This window comes from Pseudochaenichthys georgianus, chromosome 9, assembly GCF_902827115.2.
Source record: "Pseudochaenichthys georgianus chromosome 9, fPseGeo1.2, whole genome shotgun sequence".
Classification (NCBI taxonomy): domain Eukaryota; kingdom Metazoa; phylum Chordata; class Actinopteri; order Perciformes; family Channichthyidae; genus Pseudochaenichthys; species Pseudochaenichthys georgianus.
In genome coordinates this window covers 21,501,495-21,524,447 of record NC_047511.1, presented here as the reverse complement: position 1 = coordinate 21,524,447, position 22,953 = coordinate 21,501,495, and the positions used below count along the sequence as shown (strand labels likewise).

General features: G+C 40.1%; 2 protein-coding genes across 3 annotated transcripts; one reads left to right on the top strand and one right to left on the bottom strand.

Annotated features, from left to right (window-relative positions):
• Window positions 1-1,565: 1,565 nt before the first annotated feature.
• Window positions 1,566-14,846, top strand: LOC117453175 (somatomedin-B and thrombospondin type-1 domain-containing protein). 2 transcript variants are annotated; one of them, XM_034092075.2, is made up of 5 exons: window positions 1,566-2,132; window positions 9,525-9,707; window positions 10,156-10,246; window positions 12,397-12,555; window positions 13,449-14,846. In XM_034092075.2, the coding sequence occupies exons 1-5, from the start codon at window positions 1,889-1,891 to the stop codon at window positions 13,552-13,554; spliced, it is 783 nt and encodes a 260-aa protein (XP_033947966.1). In that variant the 5' UTR covers window positions 1,566-1,888; the 3' UTR covers window positions 13,555-14,846. The 2 variants fall into 2 exon arrangements, with proteins under 2 accessions (XP_033947966.1, XP_033947965.1); XM_034092074.2 differs by having other exon boundaries at window positions 1,568-2,132; window positions 9,522-9,707.
• A 3,340-nt stretch (window positions 14,847-18,186) lies between these two features.
• On the bottom strand, window positions 18,187-22,805 carry snap29 (synaptosome associated protein 29). Its single transcript, XM_034091258.2, has 6 exons — window positions 22,719-22,805; window positions 21,351-21,587; window positions 21,003-21,199; window positions 19,718-19,803; window positions 19,532-19,636; window positions 18,187-19,307 (listed from the first exon to the last, which is right to left on the bottom strand). Exons 2-6 carry the CDS (start codon window positions 21,585-21,587, stop codon window positions 19,147-19,149), a joined length of 786 nt encoding a protein of 261 aa, XP_033947149.1. The 5' UTR covers window positions 22,719-22,805; the 3' UTR covers window positions 18,187-19,146.
• Between the last annotated feature and the right edge of the window lie 148 nt (window positions 22,806-22,953).

Genomic DNA, 22,953 nt, shown 5'->3' with positions numbered 1-22,953 from the left:
TGGCATAGGTTTGGCAGTATAGGCGAATGCTAAGGGCGCATCAACCCATAGGGGGCGCCGAAAGAAAAAAAAAGAAGTTAGAAATAAAAAAAAAAAAAAAAATGTCATAACAACACAATTTCCCGATTTTGGATCAACAAAGTCCATCTTATTATCGTATACTAACAGAACTACGCCTATATTGCGTACAGCGCCCATAAACTGTGGCACCCCCCCCCAAAAAATCAAGTTGAACCGCCCCAGTAAAAACTAGAGGTTTATGTGAAATTGTTCTTTTTTTGAAATAATGGTTTTAGTGTGCAATTATAGGTTTTAATTTTGTATTTGTGTTAATTTAAAATAAATCAAACTCCCAAAAAACGCTTTAGAGAGCTCTCTCCTGAAAGACTGAGCGGCTCTGATAACCTCAGCTCAGTGAGAAGGCACACCTTTATATGATCATTATAGTTATACAAAAATAAGAGAATAGATGAAAAACAGGTATAAAATACTATATGACAGTACAAAAAAAGTTGTTTAATTAATAAACAAGAATACATTTTGAAAGGGGAGTGATTTGTAAAATATCCATAAATAAGAAGAAAATCTGCTTACAGTTCTGTTTCATATGGGTGTTGAGAGATGTATCCATAGATGTCCTAATGTTGCTCTCAAAGTGCACCAGATTGATGCTTTTAACTTCAATATTAAAAAAGTGGGGTGCATGCCCCCGGACCCCCCTAGAGGAGGTGAGGTCCCCCCCCCCACGCTTAAATCATGTTCAAATTGATAGGAAACTAAATACAGTTGCACACATCTTGTGTCCATATCTTTCTGTTTTGGTGGTCATGCCACAAACGTGCACGTGCGAGTCATAGTAAGTGTAAGTGTCTGCATTTGGGGGGGGCAGCTAAAATCTTGCCTAGGGCAGCATATTGGTCAGGGCCGGCCCTGTCTACCTTCCTACGGATTATATAAGATTTTGTTTGTGTTTTAACAAAGATGTATTTATGAGTTATTCATCTGTCAAGTTCGAATCTGTCAATAACCTTCTAACTTTACCGAACTGCTCAAAGGGACCTGTCACTTTCCACAGCACCTGTTGGCTGAATCATATTGTTTATCTTAACGTTTATTTTATGTTATGATATTAATATAAAGTATACTGCGCCGCTGTCCGCGGTGCTGAATGGGCTTTGAACCAAGTTGATGTAAACGTTGCTTAGGCTCCTCTTACAGATAGTGTGTTTTTCCACTTGTGTGTTATATTTGGAGTTCCTTTCAAATCATTTAAAAAACTTCTATATTTTGATTGGTTTGGGAGCCTTTACAACAAATAAGCAACTTCTTGATTTGCACCTCAGCTTTTAGCAACAGACATAATTACAATGTGCTTTAATATAATTAAAATATTCTTATAGCTGTTGTTATTTTGTAGAGCTACAAATTACGCAACCAAGTGAGAGAGAAGAGAGAGAAAAAGAGGGATAGAGAGTGAGTGAGTGAGTGAGAGTGAGAGTGAGTGTGAGTGTGAGCGTGAGTGTGTGTGTGTGTGTGTGTGTGTGTGTGTGTGTGTGTGTGTGTGTGTGTGTGTGTGTGTGTGTGTGTGTGTTTGTTGTTAGAGAGAGAGAGAGGCTACTGTACGCCTTCCCTAATAACCAACAGAAGCTGGAGGGGCGGTGTCTGGTAGACAGACTGATAGAGGAGCTGGTGCCACACAGCCTCCACTTTTACGCATCAGTTGTTTGTGTCGAGGTGTCAATGCTGAGTTTACCTTGGATTTGGATTTTAGACAGAAATTACGACAAGGGTCTTTACATCGTAACTCAGTTTTAAGCTCCATCCAAAGTGAAGCATACACCAGCGGAGTGTGTGTGTGTGTGAGTGTGGAGCCAGAAAAGTTTCCGTCATGGGAGCGCATGGATCAGCGCGTCTTGTGTTTGTCGTCTGCGGATATTTAGCGTTTTTCTTCGGGGAACTTGTTCCGCGGGCTGAGGCGGGCTGCAGGGAGAGGGAGAGCCCAAACTGCTGCACCGGCCGGAACAACGAATGTTTTGAATACAGCAAGAGAAAAACAGTGTGCTACTGTGATACCTACTGTCAGAAAACCGGGGACTGCTGCGAGGACTATCAGCGCGTGTGCCAAATATCTGGTGAGTTGCTTATTTTATCCTACACAACGACATTTGACATACAATGCATTTATGCTTGCAGGGATCGTAGCTCAATGTTGTTGGTAAAGGAACACCTATCCTGTTCAGATTGAGTCCTCAGTGACGCCTGTAGTGCATTGTTGTCCCGTTTGAGCCAGAGATGGCTGGCATTGAGGTGACATGGAGACAGTGAGACATACTACACATAGATGTGTGGTTGTGCTTTATAGAGAATTTTTCAACAGCTGGTTGTGAGTATTGGTTTTTAAGTTTGTAGGGTTGACCTTTGAACCAACAATCCAGTCCATTAAGTGGCTGCAAAGTTAGGCGAGTGATCATAACAAAGTCCCAAATCATCACCACCAATTCCACCTTAACAAAAATAAGAGTACTCTGCAATATGAATCACCAAATCAAGATTATTGACCGAATCTTTCAAATGTGAGTGTGTTTAACTTCTTCCATCATCGTGGCTGCTGCAATATATGGACAAATAAGTAAATGAACACTATATGGGAACAGACTGCCAAAGAAGGTCAGGATTACAGAAGAGCTGTCTCTGAGATGTGACAGAGATAAAAACACTCAAACTAACTGAGCTCTTACAGTATGTCATCTTAAGTGCACAAAAACAAGCACCTGATGGGCCAAGCCTACTAGTCAAAGAGCACTTTAATGCTGCAGAGATCCCTCTATTTAGGCACATTTATTGTGTACATGGTGAACCTTTTTTTGAGTGATGTATCTGTGCTTTGAAGGGAACAGCCTGCTGCGTCCAAACTTGAAACAATCACTTAAAAGTGTGTACAAAAGTACTTTTATGGAAGCTGTAATTTATGTATTAGACCACCCTGTTTATGGTTTACTGCCAGGAGCTGAACCCTCTTTGAATCCCTCTTTAACAGCAGAATGGTATACTACTGCACTTACTTTCAAAAGTGACATACTATATGATTTTCTTTCAACACTTTAACAATAGTTAATTGGTGCTTCAATGCATTTTTACAATTGGAAGAACCCTCAAGCTTTAGTTTACTGTTAATATATACCTTTTTCCACTCTACAAGGTTTGCGAAACAACTACTTACTACACATAGGAAGAGATATGACATGCTCAGATCACAAATTGAGTTTTTTATCCACCAAAGAGTCAAAGTTGAATAAAGAGACAGCCTTTATCACAGCAGCCAGCTGAGGGGAGTCCATGCCGCACTTGATCTTTCCCATCTGCCTGCCAAGCTGACATTAAGCAGAATGAGCTCAGGAGAGCACCTCAGGTCAGCTTTGACTCATCATCACTGCACTGTTTAACAGCAGCTGGTCCTCCGCAGGTCAGCTAACGGCCACCATGCACATCGGTTCAAGGAGGATGTATTCATCACAGTGGATGCTCGTGTGTTGCTCTGACAGGCCAATGGAGATGTGACACAGTACAGAAGAAAATGACACAGCAGTGTGATGCAGGTGTTACAGGTTAGACGATGTTTCCAAGATGAATGTGAATATCTGTAAATCAACTGAAAAGAAGAAATCATCTACAAATTGGTAACATTTATTCACACAACTGTAAATTATAAAAATGTGTATAGTGTGTTGTTTAAGGCTTTATGGTCTTGTTTTAATCTGAACATGAAAATAATGTCAACATAACATGGGCATGACCTACAAATGGTGAATGGATCAGTGAGCACTGAGTGGTGCTGTGAAAATCACCTCGACTTCCTCCATCTGCAACCTGAGCATCTCACCAGTATAAACACAACATGTGGCTTGGCTCACTTCCATCAGAGCGCCCTCACCCACTTTATCCTCAGACCTTATCTGATCCTGATCCTGCAGCTCTGCAACGCATCAAGGAGTCTGTCTGTGTACTGTCTGTCACAGTCTGTAATTTAGTCGTGTCAGCTGGAGCTGTGCAAAGAGTTTTGAGTGGGTGACAGAAAAAACTGGCAGACTACTTGCACCACTTGGACAAAAACACTTACAACTCTTTAGAGTTTAAACGTTTTGCTCTAGAGATGTTGTTCGAATGAAGTACTTATTTAGAATGAAGAGAATGTTCCTGTGAACTGGGAGGTATGAACTTAAAACAAGAGTGTGGTGGAAAACAAATTCTCCCTCCAACACACAAAGTAACGCATCTTAGAAGGATGGGCCATGCATTTCTTGGCCTGTTTTCATTTCAACACTGTTGTCTCGCAACTATAAGGTCTTTCTGCATCAGACGGTATTCAGGCCAATTACCGGTGTGTTCTTGGGGGTTGTAGAACTTGAAAGATTTTGTGGCGTTTATTTGCATAAGTAAATGACACCATTTGTCCTCTACACAACTCTGCATAATCTGGTTTCTATCTAGGTTTCTAGATTTGTTTCTAGAAGTATTTTTAATTATCTTGATAAAGCTAGCCTTTGTGCAAGTTATCCTTCTCGCAAATACACTAACAAAAGTAAAAAGGGTTACTTCTCTTAAGCATAATAAAGCATCCATCTTTTTCTAAACATACTGTACTGGTAAAAAGAGGCTTGGAACATGCACTTTAATTGGTGCTCCTTCGGGGAGGCTTTTAAGAGATATATTTTCTTGGATATTTCACTTTCTTCATCTTGATATATAATTCATACAGAGAACTGAAAGCTGGTTCACTAACATATAGGAACATAGCATATCAAGCATAACAGGAGGAGGCAACTTAAACTTAATAAGACACATTTGCATTGAAAATCCAACGGGGGAGTTGTCTTCTGTGGTTGGAGTATTTCTGGTTACTTCCTTGCAGTACTATAGTAAGTCTGTAATTGCTCATTCCTCAGTCTCTAGAGATGAAACTGTCCCACAGGAGGATCGAAGCTCATCTCCTCTTTCTGTGGTGTCTGGTAGTTCTCACTTCAGCAGGAAGACTCTGCCTCAGATACCCCGGAGGTTTGCTCATTATTCATCCGTCTCTCCTACGGGGAACGATGCTGTCATGCCATGATGTTTGCTTCTTCCCACCTACGTTCACTCCCTCCTTTTCTTCCCTGCTCCCACTACATTCTCTCTTCAGCCTCTATTAGTAGTGAATGTTTGTTTCCAGGTTGGCTGAAAAGAGCCAGCTGTTGTAGTTTTTGCGACAAACAGTGTAGCGCCCAGTTTCTCCCATACTGCATGCACCACGATAGATGCTCAATGTTGTTATTCTGATGCCCCTCGCCTGGCCTCTTCATGACAAGAAAACGCAAATATCTTATTCTATTTCCATCATAAAGTGTGTCAACAGTTTTCACAGGAACTGTTTCTTCAACAAAATGTTTTTACATTTGATTGATATTTTACAATTCTTCCATTCTGTGGCAAAAAGACATCTGCCTCAAAAGTTGATCAAATTAGACCAAACTGTTGTTCATGGCAAAATAGTGCTGGTAATAATGAGAAAACGCGTTCTTTTTAAACCTCAGTAATCCAACCTTTAAAGGACAAATGCCTTATTTACATACAAATACATTTTGAGCCATGCTAGCCGCATGGTTCTATGTAACACAAAGTTGGTCTGTCAGTCTGTCCACCACTTTGATCCAGACTAATGATGGTCCCCAGTCGATGAATCCTTCTGACATTTGGGGCCCCCTGATTGTCCTTCTAGTACCACGATGATTGTTGGCCGACTATGGATTAGCATGACATTTGTTTCACAATGGATTAGCATTAGTATGTTAACATTGTTATAATGAGCAAGTTAACATACTGGCATTAGCATTCAACTTGTGCTAATGTCAAACCTCACAGGGACCCTAGAATGACTTTATCCTCTATATACTCTTTAAGCTTCCATTGAACCTGAGGCAGATGTGTACGTTTAGTGAAGCAGCTGCTGTGCCTTTAATTCTACACATGTTGCCGCAACTGTGAGGTAAAGTGCACTTAGTCTTTGAAGATAAACAGACAAACCTTTCACTGACAAAGAACATTTTTAGTTGCATCTCGTGTTTTGCGTCATTGTTCTTTTGTTGTAAGGGAGTCATGATTAGGAATAATTATTTCTTCCATGTCGTCAGTTTATACAATTCAGCTATAATAAAGTGTTGGAAGGCCATGAAATGTGAACTCTTATCGGCTGTGTTTGTTATGAACCCTTTGAATTAGTCACTTTGCTTGGCTCCTCTTCTCGAGGTGTCTACAGGAAGCATTCATGTAACCTGTTATTAGGGCTCAGTCCTGTGTCTTTCACCCCTTTTATCAGGCCTCTCCTTTTGTGTTGCTGAACATTATAAGTCGTGTCTGATGGGACCACAGCCCAGCTCTCTACATGGGAGGGGGGTTGGCTGTGGAGGGTTGGAGGTGCAGTGGTCCTTTAGAGCAGCTGGACATCTGGGTCTCATCAGAGAGTTGATGGAGGAAGAAAAGAGGGGGTGGGAGAGTGAAGGAGAGGACCAAAACAAGGGGACAGATGGGGAGAAAGAACAAGGGAGAGTGTGGGACAAAGTGATAAAGGGAGAGGAAGATAAAGCAAATTGGGCGGGCAGTGCTGATAAGTCTTTTGTTATGAAACCCTAAAAGGGAAGCAGCATTTAGGGAGAGCGAAAGAATGCCAATATGCCATTATCTCACTGTATCAAGTGTGACTGGAGATTGGCTGACAAGTAAGGAGATAACATTTGCTGAGGTTGGATACACATTCAGCGGTTTGATTCATTTAAAAGCATTTGTCTGAAGCTCCGACAACAACCAGGAAAGAATGCTGAAGAAATTCCAAATTCCAAACAAACCCATCTTACATTAATCTCAGCATTTTTTTAATTGTATCTGTAACTAAAGCTTCCATGTCCTGAGCGATCACTTGAGGAGACTTTGTGCAGCTCCAGATGAAGCTACAAAAGGTTTATACACCTTCCTTCTCTTATGCAATCCCTCAAACCTGTAAACATACTTGGATGTGTAGAAGTGGTGGTTACCCTTAAGTTGTACGTTATTAAGATTCAGGTTATCTGTTGAATTATTTCATTGACAGTAATTTGATTTAAATGTCATTTGATATTAAATCCTTGGTAATTGGTACACATTATTGAGCCCAACTAGTAAAAACTGAAAACATTCAGGATCTATGAGGTTAAATAACAAAAACATACATTTTATTTTCGCCTTCAGGTTAAATAGCTTGTGTCAGTTTGTCAGTGTTTTAAAAGTCACGTTAAGATTGACTGTGTGCCTCCTAAATATTGGACGATACAGATCTAAGTAGCCCATAAAACACTGTCTCTGTTTAATAATAGAAGCCTCTCTGAGCGGAAACAAAAACTTAAGAGTGCTTGAAACCACTTTGTGAAAATACCAGCTGATGGAAAAGACAAAAGCGGAACATGCTGACAACGAGTGCCATTTGTTTCCTGTATTGGGGTCAGAGGTCAGAGGTGCTGGCAGGCTTTCTAACTGGGGACTTTCTCGTCAACAATGGGGACAGAGGACAGCGGTGGCTGTAAGCTCTGTGGGTCAGGCTGTGTCAGACTGTCAGCAGGGTTATCATGTGGGTGGTGGGACTGTCACTCTGGTGGTACTCGAAACAGAGTGGGGGACCACCACCACAGTTTGGTAATTGCCTTCTAACCTCATGTGGCTTGGGGCCAACAGGCAGAGACTTCCAGACAGGGCCTTATTCCTGTGAGTGTGTTGGTGAGTGTGTGTCAGTGTCCATCAGTGGGGTAGCCCCTTTTCCCCTCAGGTGGCGGGAACTCGCTGACTCTATCGGTTTCATTGGACACCCTCGGCAGTAAAGACCTCAACTGCCCTGCTTGCTCGTGTTATTCCCAACATAAGAAACAAAAAGCAGCAACATGTAAACTTCCCCTGAGAGCGTCAGAGGATGTCGAAGAGGAAAGGAAAGGCGAGGAGTAAGGATAAGAAGAGGTGGAGGGGGCAAGAGTAGGAAGCTGATACGGTGTTGGTGTGATTCGATCACGCCCTTTAGTGTTCTTTCAAGAAAGTTCCCTGTACAAGTCGACACGGTGTAATGTGTATGTCTGTGTGTTTTAGGGTGATGGTTGACGCTGGAACAGACCCAAGTGGGTGGGTTTATCTGACAGAAATTGTTTTCTCGATGTGGGTGTGTGTGATGATCTGGGAAAGGCGAGTGTCAGGTGGGCAGCACTAATGTGCAGGAATGCAGAGATTCCACAGTGGCTTTGTGGATCGACTGTGTCACTGAGACAGCCGCCCCCCCTCCGAAACCCCAACAGGACCATGGGAATAAACCGCACAGGCGGCACCTTGAAAGCTCTCTCTCTCTTTCTTTCTACTGTTCACACACACACACGCACACGCACACGCACACGCACACGCACACGCACACGCACACACACACACACACACACACACACACACACACACACACACACACACACACACACACACACATACTTATACTTATGTGAATTTGGCAGGATGAATTTATCTGAAAAATGTAAATGATTTACTTGCAATAAAGTTTTACAAATACACACATCAACATGCTTTGTGAATAAAATGGTGTGTACCTATATTTTTGCATTAATTAATGTGTGTGTTTGTTGGAGTGCCCCTTTGCTTATTTGTCTTTGTGTTTATGGAGTGGGCACTTCCTTCTTAACAAGGCTGTTTAATGTCTGCCGCTTTTAAATCTCTGTGTTGAACAAAGCTTGATTACTTGCTTTGATCAGAGCAGCCATCTAACTGATACAGCTTCCGCCTGATGTAATTGGCTATATCAGCCTACTGAATGGGAAGCCTGATTGCTGCTACTGCTGTGTTTATGTGGTCTGCAGTTTGTGTGTGTGTGTGTGTGTGTGTGTATGTGTGTGTGCGCGCGTGTGTGTTTAAGTGTGTAGAAGAGGGAAACCAGAGAGAACAGGATGCATAATTAGCCCCTTATTTAAATGGCACCACACATGCGACCCGGGTCACATACTTCCTGTGTCTGGGGTTCAGCTGATCTGACGGTGGTAATGGTGTGATGGTAATGGTAATGACCCCTTCACTCGCTTGCCGCCTACCATGACCTACCTGAGTAAATGCTCAGGTAATAATGCAGCTCCATATCTGGGTGTGTTTGCAACTCGTACTTTCAGCCATGCAGTTAGGCATGTCAGCAACGATTAGGGGAACGTTTGCATCTACCTCTGTGGTTAAGATCCAAAGCATTTTTCAGAATGGTTGACAGCTGGAGAGACCTTAAAAAAGAAATACCAACTGTTTTGATAACAATTTGATCATCTATGTTACAAATTACATTAAAGGCTGCTTTTAACCTCTCTTATGGGTGTTTCCTGATTTTGTCTGTTTTATATGATTTCAAACTGATATGCTTGGACTCTATGCTCCTTCTTTGTATTACTTATTCTCATTTAGTGACTTTCCTTCTCTCTGTCTCTCTGCTTCCCTAGCAGCCATTGACTGTGTGGTGGGATCTTGGGGTCCATGGTCATCATGCACAGCTCCGTGTGGAGTGGGCAGCACAGAGAGGAGTCGCCTAGTGTCTGTTCCTCCGAGAAACGGAGGCACGCCCTGTCCTGACCTCAAACAGCGTCGAGGATGCTTTGGAAACAACGCCATATGCAGCACTGCCAAAGGTACGTTTGTGAGCTTTGCTACATGCCCCAATGCTTGTGTTTATATATGATGCACGCACTTCAGCTCTGACCTCTGGTACATATTTATCTGGTGTTTCAATATTCTCTGGGGTAAACGCTGTTAAAGCTTTTACTGTAAATAATAGGCCTTATCTCCAGATGCACTATTGTTCTGCCTCAGTTATGCGCACACTGTTGAATCACCTTCTTCAACACCAGAACACAGATAAACACTTCCAAGTAGATTTCCAAGAACACCACTTTGAGTCATTTGCGATAGTCATTTTGAGTCATGGTATGAGCTCTAACAGATCAAATGTAAGATGTGTTTATACTTCTATTGACTTTTCTGTAATTTATTTTTAAAAGATTCTCTTCAGTGTAAGTAAGATTTTCACTCTTTTTTCTTTTGCATTTCTACCTTTTTGTCCCCACACCTGACCTGCAGAGGTGGCAAAGATCCTGCCTGATTCTTTCAAGAGGAACTTCAAGGACCCTTGGAGACGACCACACATGCTGATGAAGGAGGAGAAGGCCAGGTAGGGCCTCTATAATCAGACTCCAACAAACACACAGGCTGCTCACGACTGACCCGCGCTGTTTTGTCTGTAGTGCTGGCTTTCATGTGCAAAGAGTGGGTTATTACAGCCCAATTGCGTGGGGCATTGCTTCATGTATATATATTTCTATAGACATCTTACAGTAACATAAGATTTACAGTGTTCCATTTCTAAAACATCTATGCTTTTCATTTAGAATTTACCAGCTCAATATGTTGAAAGCATAGATTTAACTAATGACTACATTTAAACATTAATATGCAATGCTTTTGTGCCAGTAATCATTATATATAAGAAAAGTGTTTTGGTTGGAGTCACTTTAGTTTGAGTTCCAAGCCTCAAGGCTGACTCTTAACCTTTCTGACGCAGCTGGAATATATTTCAGTTCCATATCAGTTTTTTCTCAGTTTTGACTTAGTTCCAAAGGTCACTCTGAAATCAACTTGTGCTCCAAAAGATTAGAGAATAAAGATCAAGTCCAAGGTTGCCATAGCAGAGCTTTGAAATTGCTTTGACTGTCTAACATTACCGCAATCATGAATATTTGACTCACGAGCTGACCTTCTCTGATAAGGCAACCATAATCCATGTAAGAGGCAAACTCTCCCTGCATGGATGTCCTCTTTGATCTGAGCTGATTGCAGATGTTGTCAGAGCAGAAACATCAGAAATCAGGGAATACAAATGACTGCTTGTTCCCTTATCGCCTGCAAACCTTTCATACTGATTAAGATGGACATTGGATACTTGTGTTTTGACTGAAATACAGAGCATCAGGGGATTGGAAGCACATTACTCAAACGTGATCCATCCAGCATGGATGACACTGAGTTAAAGGGATTTCCCACAGACATCTGGTTCCCGTGGGTCCCTGGTGTTGTCATTGAAATTGACCCAAAGGGACGAGGGGTTAAAATGATAGGAAATGATGGTCTGTATTTGTCTTTGGGACTCCAGTTATAGCTGGGAGATTAGCTGAATGAGTAATATGTCATGCTGATGGTGAGGTAAGACATGGTCAGGATTCTGTTATGCAGATCTGACTTTAAAGTCTTAAAGGCTCAACACAGAGCAGAGCTAATATGTTTTAGGAATTAAGACATAATAATATTTTATCTTTTTTGTTGTAGAGTGGTTTGAGGTTTTCATTATTTAAATGTTTTGCAATTCAAGCCTAATTATGGGGGGTAAGGGCTACCCTCAAGCAAATGCATGTGCACATGAACTGAATTTGGCATGTCTTTGTTATATGTATTATATATTCTTGTCTGCGTCATTCTTAAACAATCCCAAGCTATATTTTATTGAAAAGGTCTAATCTAAATCCATCAAGCATCAATTATTTTTTGAATTTGAGTTGTAACTTTTCTCTACTTTCTGTACCTTATATTCACTTCTTTTTATTTAAATGTTCTCATTTAACCTTGACATGCAAGCATGGACATTCGACATGAGAGGAACATTTTAAAAATATTGATGAAAATAAAATGTTATAGTTGGAAAAAGTCTGGAAGAATCACTGATAAAAACTGCAGCGTTATGTTTTCTTTGACAAACCTTCCCACTGGGGATGGTGTTTTGTCACAGATGACTGAATCAGAGACAAAATAAATGGTGCAGATGTTCAAAGTGCTCGCCAGAGAACACAATGAACAGAAAAACAAGACTTTATTATTATTCCCAGGACAGACTGAGCTGTGTTTATATTAGGATACTGCAGGTCTCCGTGACATGTGGCTGTTTGTGATCACTACTTGGCTTTCAGTTATTATGCCATTGCTTTTTACTCTTAAACTGAGGGAAGGAGAAGAGGAGAGATGTCTTTGTTTAAAGTGTTTAAACCTGGCTTGTGTCTCTGTGCCTTCATCTGTTTTCCATTTTCCTATTTTGATGTTGATGGCGCAGAGGTTTATGTGAGGTCGTGATAACAATCCAAATCCAAGAAACAACAACATTAGATGTTGAGCTCTCGGATAAAGAGTTGTGAAATAGTTCTCGCTCTAGACCCAGAAATGTGTGATTTGACCTTATGACCCATGTTCTTTCCCAAATATTAGGATCAATTGTTTGTGAAATGGTATCAATTATTGTTGACACTTTCCCTCCCTCTCTTTACTCTGTGCTTGCAGTTACTGTGTGTACCTGCGGGTGAAGCAGGCCAGTGCAGCGTGTAAACTCAAACTGTGGAGCGCTCAGCTGGTGAGAGAGAGGCTGGTCTGTGCCGAGTGTCAGAGTGATGCCATGTCAAAGTCAAACCGCTGCGGAGGAGACGGCTTAGAAAGTACCCGGTAAACCAAGCAATGAAAATAAAATATAAAGACATGTTCATGCATTACACCACTGACAGTTTTACAGTTTATGGATGTGGGCCTCGACATCTATAAAGTTGCTTTTGTCATTTGGGGAACTTGTCTTAAGAAAACTAAAAATAGAACAATGTTTTTTTTCCCTTGTCAGCAAGTGAAAAGCCAGATAAACAAGGCACTGAGAGACTAATTAAAATATATGTTATGACTTAGCATGCATTTAAACGTACAGTATGTTGAGTGTAGCTTAATGGATGTCTGGTGGATCAGGTAGCAGCTGCATCTAAAAGAAGGGAAACACCCTCCTCATCACAGATGGTATAATACTTTGTACTTGTTAGCTATCATCGTAGGTGTAATCATTTGCTGTGTAAACCGCAACTAGAATGAAATATGTTCATATATGTTTATATATTATATATTAAATAGATACTTTCATTACTTGTGCAATTAGCAACAATTCGTTTGGCAGGCTTTAATCTGTGAAGAGTATCCAGAATGTTAAATCTGAGCTCATAAATGCAGCTATATATGGGCAGTTGTAAGCCCTCTGTTCAACACACATTTTAAGTCTGCAGCGCCATGAAAAGCATTGATTTGTTCGTTTGACATTGGATCATTTGGAAAATTGTTGCTCCAAAATCATATCGGCCTCATCTTGTTTTAAAGTTGTTTTATTTGCATTTATTTGCGTCTTTAATGCAATACAACTTTTGACATATTTTTTAATTAATATCTATACTCTGCCAACACTACAGTCACTATGTGTAGGCTGGGTTAACCTATGCATACATGTTCACCCTTGAATCTATAATGAAAAATACAATTCAATTGTATTTTGTTCCATGCCTGATATACGTTCATTTTCTTCCTAGAACGTTCTGGGCGGCGGCTTCAGTCCCGGGCTGTCATGGTTCCTGGGTGCGGGAGTCGTCCTCTGAGGGATGTCGCTGTCCTCCCTACTCTGTGCTCTTCGTGTGAGCCCACATGCAGTTACCAGATATCCGTACGCAGGGACCAGACTTCCCTCCGCAGCCCAAGGCCAGACCCTCCGATCCAGATTACTGGATGGGTAACTCTAGGAGATCAGCAGCATCCTGCCACTTTTTCCTTTCACCTCATAACTTCTGTATACACATACTCTGTACTGTATACACACACTCTGTACTGTATTGACTAAGCACACAGACATTCTTGCATTCATCTTCAGATATTACAGCCACATTGTTTCCTTCAAATCACAACATCTATATGCCTTTTTACCTCTAAATCTTTGCTATCTACCTCCATCAATGCAAGTGCATTTGTTAATGCATAATGTATAAATATATAAATATATAATTTAGCTTTATACATTTTCTACTTTTGATTGTTTATGTGTTATGTATATGCGTCTATATAGCTACACTTATTAGTCTCAAACAGTTAAAACACTAAACAGCCGTTGCTGCACCCAGTTTAGCCCCAGCCAGGATAATCACCTGCAGGCTGGAGATGCGGAAAACTGGCTCATCCAAATTGTATCCAATGCTAGAATCCTTAAGTCAATATATCTGTGTCCTACAGTTTTGTCCCTGTTATTATTTCCTTTAAACAAAAGAAAACATTTATACCAGCAAGTCAGTTGAATATCAGGTATTGATTCTCAGGTGCTGAGATGTATGTCTTTGTCTCCCATTAAGTCCCTTTTTCCTATCCGCCTCCATCTGATGGTCAGATGTGTTAGTAGCTTTAAAGATGTTTTTAGGTTTAGTTTGAAAGACTAATGGCATCTGTTTATACCTAATGTTGTTGGAGAGTGAAAAGAGCCATTTAAGAGAATTTCACTGTGGTTCTCTCTGTCCTCTGTGTCCAAGACAGAAACAAATTGCTTCTTAACTCTGTTTTCTCTCGCTCCCTGCCCTGCTCAGTCATCTTACATCACAAGGGAGTTTTTTTTATTAGCAACGTGTCATCCAGTAAACTACAGTATCGCATATAGCCATGTTACTCCCATGTTATTCATTAGCAGTAACTCCTCTCGGCGCTCCCCACAGATCTGATCTGCACTTCTTTTCTCTCTCTGCCCTTTACTGACTCAGGGTCAGTCAGCTGGCCCAGTACACATTCTCTTGCACTTCTGCTTTGAGAAGAGGACACATTTAGTCCCAGTAAAGGTTTTTCTGTGTCTGTGTTTGTGTGTTTATTTATTGTAAAACAAGTGATGATGTTATAGTGCAGCACAGCATACTCTGTACACTGTCCATTAGTGAAAATAAACAACTATACCTTCATTTTCTCCCTCTCTTGTCATCATTTCAAATGTTGGTATTTCATTGCATCATTGCATTCAGAAGTTACACAGACCCCAATTAGCATTTCTGACCTCTCTACTCTGCAATTATTATTATGAGCCTGGCCCCGCTAAGTATATCCCTCACGTTGACCAGTGTTCACATGCAGAAGTTCACAGTTAAAAGAAGAGCGCTTTTGAAAATATGTAACCTAATGCAAACTTTTAGCCATCAACATACTTGGTTGAATTCCTGGCATTTCTTTCCCTGTGGTGTAAGCGGTATGACGAAAAGCAAAATGACAGCTAATGTATATAATCATGTATTTGTGGCACATTCTCCTACAATTTAGGTTTGTTTATGTGATGTGAGTGCCAGAGATGATGTGTGGACCGGCTAAACACTGCACAACTTAAACAATCTGGTAGTACTTCTGTTTCCCGCACGTTTTTGTTTTTACAGAAGCTCTAGAGAGAGAATACCAAGATGTCCAATTTGTAAGCCAGTTTTGTATCTCCCTAGCGTGATATATGAGCAAGTTAACTGAACATGGAGGAGTGGATGTGTAAACCTTGACTGGGACCCTGATCGTTGTTTATAAACACCAAATAAACCACATTATTGGAACATTACTTTACCATATTTTGTTGTCTTGTAACTTCCTAATGCATCAAGTGTATTGCTCATTTGTCAGGATGCACTGTACGTGCTGGCAGGTATGTAAGGAGGAGTCCCAGCTGAAGAAAAGTTATAACAGCATGATGTAGGAACGATATTAAAAGTTTCAATTTTTTTCACAAAAGCAGAGCAAATTTGTCTAAAAAATTGAAAATGAGCAGTACTTGGGCTTTGATAAAAACATCACAACCCCAGGATCCCACATTAATCCATTGAAAATGACTCATAATCTTGGTTTATTTCATGTCTTCCATCTCAGAGGCAATTGAAATGACCTCTTCGATTTATCTCTCCAGCCCTTTTCTCTGCACACCTCTCTCCTCCCTGTCCCCAGATCCCTACCAGACTCCCCTTCGTCAGCACAACTCTTTATTTTCCTTTACTACAACAGTGGCAATAGAGTGCTGTCAGCCTGACAGTCCATCCCCTCTGAAGCAGGCTTTACCCCCCTGGCTGCCCTGCCTCTGCTGCTAACCCGCTTTCCAAAGGGCAGGAAGGCCCGTCTCTGGCCCAGTGCCTGATGGGCTCCGACAGCAGTGTGTTCTGGGATTATGCCCGCTGAAAAGGGGGGCATTCCAGCACCAGCAGCCTTTGTCACAGCACGGCCACTGTTTGCTTTTGACAAGACAGCTGTTCAAAGCCCTCCTGGCCCCCACAACTGGCGTTAAGGGAAAGAACCAAGAGGTGACATCCGTTTATTGGTGGTGTTGTGGGATGTGTGGTATCACCTCACCTGAAGACGCTTCAGCAGTACATCTGTCTGTGCATCTCACACAAATTGTTTTACGTGATTACAATTGAGTGATAAATGCAAGTAAAAGTGACACAGAATTTTTGAAATGTTATATCCTGTAGCTAAAAAAGATCTCTCCAACTAGGTGCATCTTTTCTTGAACGAAACTAAAATGGTAGTTGCTTAATCAAGGTGAAATTGGGTTGTCTGTATTATTGCATTTTGTCTACTGGACCATCCTTGACAGCTTTCCTCCCATTATAATGTGTAAATGTAGGCCTAGCTGAGATTCCTGGGTCCTGATCTACCTTGTTTGTTTGTTGCCTTAATCTTCAGAGGTGATCTTTGCATCTGTGTTGGTGATACTGCAGCATTCAACCAAATGTCGCTTCAAAATAAAGCAACAATAAATCAAATATGAAATACATGCTTGAAATGTTTGGGAACTCTCAATAGAACAACCTTCTAGTTCAGACGTGCAGGGGCCTCCTTCAGCATGGGGCCCTGGTTGGCACCCCCATTTCCCCCGCTGTGTCGCCCTGTTGTGCACGTATGTGATTTTTTGAAGTGTGTACTGTAATTAGAGTCATCCTAATGGAGGCTTGTTGCTAGTGTAAGAGCAGCTGGTCCAACACAGGAATGATAATGAATGGACGCCTGGACAGGACCAGAGCTACACACAGCAACACAGCTGCTACCCAATACCCAATACTGCAGTAAACACACACACACACACACACACACACGCACGCACGCACGCACGCACACACGCACGCACGCACGCACGCACGCACGCACGCACGCACACACACACACACACACACACACACACACACACACACACACACACACACACACACACATCCCATGATGAACATACTGATCAAACAATTATCAATGTCTTGTTTTTAAAGATTGGTGTATTGTATTTGCAGTAAAATATGAGCTTCTTTGCTTATATGCTAAACATTATTTAACAAGCTCGTAAGGAAGACTAGCTCTGTAGTTGGAGTACAACTGGACACTCTTGAGGAGGTGGCAGAGGGGAGGACGAGGAGAAAGCTGGACAGTATCCTGGAGAACCCCTCCCACCCCCTCCATGCAGAGCTAGTGAGGATGAGGAGTACGTTCAGCCACAGACTCATCCCTCCTCGGCACAGCACCAAGCGCCTGGGACAGTCCTTTGTGTATAGCCATCAGGCTGCACAACAAGGGGTTAACAATGTGACACACACAAAAACTTTGACCTGCACACATCCATGTAAATATATTTAACAATCCGGACTCAAATGTATATGTTCATTAAATCAATTCTTGTTTTAACAGCTACTTACCTGTATATAATTGTAATGTTAACTTTATCTCTAATTGTATTAATCTACAGTGCATCTGTACTGTACTTTCGCAGTCACGCTGTTGCTGCTTAAACTCCTGAATTTCCCCACGGGGATTAATAATGTTCCATTTTATCTTATTTACTTGATAGTTTTTGTCTGTTTTGAAGGGAACTTGGGGATAGAGTTTTCGGGACATATTTGAGTGATGTTTAGCTAGTTATATACGGAAGAGGATTAGGACCACATGAAACATATTTTTTCGGGATGTGTAAATTCTTTCTTTTGGGAGAATTCTGAGATTAAAGTCAGAATTCTGAGGGGAAAAAAAAATCCCCAAATTATTTGTGTGGCCCTAATCCTCTTCCGTAGTTATACGTATAATTGCACTATAAAATGTCAGCTAAGAACCCCTGTCATTTAAAAACACCTTACATTACAATGCATGAAAATGTTCAAGCAGTCATCAGTGGTATCTTTCTGGAGGAGCTCATAAATTCCACCCTGGAAATATGGCACCACCTTGTGTTGCTATTGACTTACTGCTCTACTTTACCAGAAACACAATTGATAAAACACGGGACATGTTACTGTGTTAATGTGCTTAGAAATGTTTTATTGGGTATATGGTTTTAGTTTGAATACATGATATTAAATGAAAAGTTCAAACATTTTGACCACAAATGGTCATTTCGTTTTAACAGAATTACCTTGTGAAATAATTGATTAGTGTAATTTATAAATCATGTATCCAAGGTAACATACATAGTGATTATTAATATTGTTTACGCTGTTCAAAACTCACTCAATCACATTGTGTAGAATTCAATACAATTTAGCAAAATAAACAAGTCTTCTCTAAAGCTAGGCGAAGCAGGGAAGAACATGAAAGAAATTCAAACTAAATCTTCTAATAATCTAACAAAGTGTCAGACGGTAAGCTGTAACAATGGAGACGAAGGCATGTGGCAAACCAAAAGTCAGTACATACTGTACGTACATTTTGTGCTTAAGGCAAAAGTGATCTGACCGTTCAAAGTGTTTGGTGGAGGCAACTCCAGGAAGTTAGCGCTGACATTTTAACCTTACATACAGAACATTCCAGTTATAGACATATGATGTATAAGATATAATGAATATACAAAAAATCTATCATTATTTGTCAAACCATCTGTTGATAAGAAAACAAATAGCCAATTATAAGTCTTTGGCAAATGGCGATATAGAAAATCTAATCCAACTCTGACCACCTGGGAGCTTGATAATGCAGGCAGGGGAAGGAAAAGCAAACAAGTTAACAAATCACATTTGTGAAATATTTGACTATATCATCATGTCGGTAAAAAACTGAAAATAAGGAATTCATAGACAAATCTGACATTGAACTGAATATTCAGAAATGACAATTCCGTCATTCAAGAACAAAATTAAAATGTCTTAAACCAGCATTAAACGCACACTTTAGTGTACTGAACATAGGCGAGGATGGAGAGCCAAGTGAAAGGATGACATGTTGCCTTCTTTTGTTTCTGTAAACTCATTCAAAATGTTTGCTTTATTTGAGGTTTTTAATCTGTTGGTTCGTGTTTTGGATTTTTAGATCCATCTTGTCCACTTTATTCATCAGAGAATCAATGGAGTCGTCCTGGTCATTCATCTCAGCCTGGAGCCCAAGTCCGAGGCTCTTCAGTCTACTCAAGCCACCGCACATCTCATCTAGGTCATTCAGAAAGGACAGTGGACATTAGATCAAATGTGATTTAGCAGGAAACACTTTCACACCTAACTTTGATTATACAGGACACTGAATAATAATTGATGGTTATACTTAAGAATAACACGTTTCATTGTAATGGAAACTTGTGCTAAATGTAAGGTTTTACATTGTCAAAATACTCTCAACTGTACATCATTATCTAGGAATAAATACCTAGTTTTACCTAAATTATTGTCGAGGGTCAGGTGAGCCTGTTTGAGGTGTTGGTTCTGAGAGTATCCATTCTGCCTTGATGAGCTGTCACCTGTTGATGCAGAAGCTCCAAATGCTGGAACATAGAAATTAGAGACAGTGGAAGCCAGTTTGTGATAAAGCTACGCCATTCTGATTTTCTTGGGCCAACTCTTACCTCCTGTTTCCAGCTTTCTCAGATTAGGGTGGCTGGCTTGGTACTTCTCTTCAGTTTCTCTGCTGCTCGACAGGGCATTCTGCAATCTGACAGTCAGAGAAACATGGTTCAGCAATGTCAATGGCAAGAAGCTGCGAATGGCTTTGCACATATGTTGGCATTACAAAAACACTAATTCTGGGTCGTTGTTATGAAGGTTTTGTTGTTAAATAACGCTCTCCAATTTGCTCAATAAATCCTAAATACTTATTAGTGATTTTTACTGTGCAGTGAAGACATGTACCTGCTGTTGTGTTAGTGGATCAACAAATACCTATTAAACATACATATCTAAAAGTGTCTGGTTTATCAGACTTTGTTTTACACTCTGGGTTGTGGTTAAAATAAAAAGGTTTGGATCAGAAGATACTGCTCATTCCTTTTAAATTTAGATTGGATTAAACGTACTGATTTAGGAGAGAGCAAAGGACAAACAAAGTATATTTGAGCAGTAAGCCTCAGGACTGCTCTATATTGAAGCCCTATTAAATGTATCTCTCACCTTGAACAAGTAATGAAAATGACAGATTATATCAGAATTGACTTGGAAGATGAATAAAAAGGATACATGCCAAGTTCAGTAGCGGATTAAGACAGTACAATTAAAATGAGAACTCTTTATCCATGGTATACAAATTGCCGACCATACATTGATTTGCATTTGAGGTTCCACCTGTCATCACACATTATTGAAATCTATATTGTATTGCATTAGGAAGATTGGATTGTACAGTACCTCAAAATATGTTGCACTGGTGTACGGAATAAAGGACACTCACTTTTAAGTCCTAAGACTCATGACATGCGAGTCAATTTTGGCCATAAATAAATGATCTTACTTTGCTGTTTTTAGAAACCTAAGATTCTTATTTATGTAGCAAATTACCCTGAAATGTAATATATTTAAAGTTAAGCATTCTTGATTATTTATTCACATAATTGTATTGAATATGGAATAATGTTTGAAGGTTGTTTTTTTAAAAATTAGTATATTTAAGTCAGTAAGCTAACTAACCAAACTGACTGTGGGTTGGTGATAAGAGAGATGTGTTGATAGATGAAGTATTCCATTCATTTAGAGAAGGCCAAACAAGTTCAGAAGATGAAATACCAGATAACATCTTGTCTTGTATTCTAAATTATGATATTATCACTGCGTTTCTCAACTCTTTTCACATCTGGTTTAAAATGTTATCACCGCATTAATATGTCCAAACATTTTTTATATTATAGGACTGAATGTTACCTGTCGTGGGCCAGGTAGGCCTTTGGTTCTTCAGGTGGTGGTGGCTTTGTCTCTGGCTTGCCCTTGAAGTAATTAACAAGGCCGCCCCACACACTTTGTATACCATTGATGTGCTTCTGGCTGGTCTTAAGGTCCTGATCCATGTTGTCCATCATCTTGTCGGCCCTCTTCAGAACTTCCCCCTGTCGCATCAGCTCCTACAGAGACAAAGACAGAGAGGTAGAGACAGAAAGAGAGAGAGAAAGAAAGAAAGAGAAAGATATTGTACAATATATATTGTCATCGTCTTTCTAAGACAATATAATTCACTGGCCGTCTGTAATTGTAAGTTTGATTAGTTTAACATACTTCAGCAGTTTCCACACCCATCTTCTCCGATTCATAGATGAGGCTAACGGAACGGTGACTGCTGTCCACGGCAGACTGAGCTGTATGCATCACTTCCTGCTGGAGGTACCTCTGTCTCCTCTCTGCATCAGTCAATTCACTGTCACTGGACTCGTCATCAAACTCCCTTCTTTTAGGCCTAAAGTCAGCCTCATCGTCATCATCGTCAAACGGGTTGTGGGTTTTAGGGTAGGCCATCTGTGGAGCAGATACACAGTGTTTGATACATTAATTCAAGGTCTATTGGAAATGTACAGAGCTTTATATCTCACCACCAACCATTTACAACCATTACTGAGGTCAATAATTCACTTTCACACTTTCTGTCAAATCACAATATTGTGGGAACCATTTAAAGTGAGAACAGTGAATATTTTATATACAGCCTTCCATTGGATCTTAGAACAGCAACCTCCATTGTAATTTGTAAGTAAATTAAAGATTTGGGGCAATTGTAATTTTTTAGTAGTATCACTGTTCATGTTTTATGGTTCAGTTATATAACTCTTTCTGTTTGTTTAAACCGTGTTCCTCACTTTTTATTGTCATTGCCTGTCATGCGTCAAGCATGAAAGGTGCTATATAAATAACAGTTATTATGATTATTATTGTAACATTAAATCAACAGGTTTCAGTTTGAATAATACATTAAATTAACTATGTTGATACAGTAACACTGAATACTACTTCACACATTTCAATTGTTGCTCATCTATATTGAAATGGCAGTGGGGACACTAATCAATGAAGTAGGACAATACATGATACCATTTACTTTAATTATATGCTCCGATAGCTTGCATTCCTTTTGCCTTTGACGATTAGTATAATATGTTCAGCTAACGTTAGTCAATTAATAGATTGATATATAGAATATAGAGCAATGCAATTCCGACAATAATGTTTTGATATGCTTGCTTCGTTAAACATTTGTTTTGCGGATCGGTATACATGTTGCTTTGAAAAATGCTATCCTAACTTTAGGGTAAATTAATTAATACGTTTTTTCCGCTTCAGTTAGGCATACGTTCAAGATGATAAAATCCATTTTTAGGAATATCTCAAGATGTTTCCCACAGTGACCTGCTAAATAAGACCTAATAAGACATAATACTACAGATAGTAATAATCCAAGTTATAATGCTAACCTTAGCTAAGGGGTGTAAGGTTGCTAGCCAACTGATAGCTAACTGCTAATGTTAATTAACAAAGATTGCAGGCTAAATACACAAACCGACATTAAGGTTTTCTTGTCGTAGAATAAATGATGGCTTATATAAACATAGAAACGTTTATGTATTTATAGGATGGAGTTATTAAGAGACAAACCCTGTAGACGTTGTTGTTTCCTTATCAGCTGACTGTTAACAGCAGAAGATTTCCGGTCACGTGTACCGACGCACTGTCCAACCAGCGTCCAACTACTATCATGCGCAACAAAAACGCAGGGACACCGAAGTATTTTTTTTTTTTTTTTTACCGAAAAACCTTTAATTATGACCCTATATGAAAAAAATGTATTAAGTTTGACTTCATCCTATTAATATAGTATTTGTTTTGTGAA

Excerpts from the sequence above, each read along its gene's own strand:
- LOC117453175 (XM_034092074.2), top strand. The coding sequence starts at position 1,889 with ATGGGAGCGCATGGATCAGCGCGTCTTGTGTTTGTCGTCTGCGGATAT. Across the intron at positions 2,133-9,521 it reads GCGCGTGTGCCAAATATCTG|CAGCCATTGACTGTGTGGTG; the intron begins GTGAGTTGCTTA and ends CTGCTTCCCTAG. Across the intron at positions 10,247-12,396 it reads ATGAAGGAGGAGAAGGCCAG|TTACTGTGTGTACCTGCGGG; the intron begins GTAGGGCCTCTA and ends CTGTGCTTGCAG.
- snap29 (XM_034091258.2), bottom strand. The coding sequence starts at position 21,587 with ATGGCCTACCCTAAAACCCACAACCCGTTTGACGATGATGACGATGAG. Across the intron at positions 21,200-21,350 it reads TGGGTGTGGAAACTGCTGAA|GAGCTGATGCGACAGGGGGA; the intron begins GTATGTTAAACT and ends TTGTCTCTGTAG. Across the intron at positions 19,804-21,002 it reads GCCTACCTGGCCCACGACAG|ATTGCAGAATGCCCTGTCGA; the intron begins GTAACATTCAGT and ends TCTGACTGTCAG.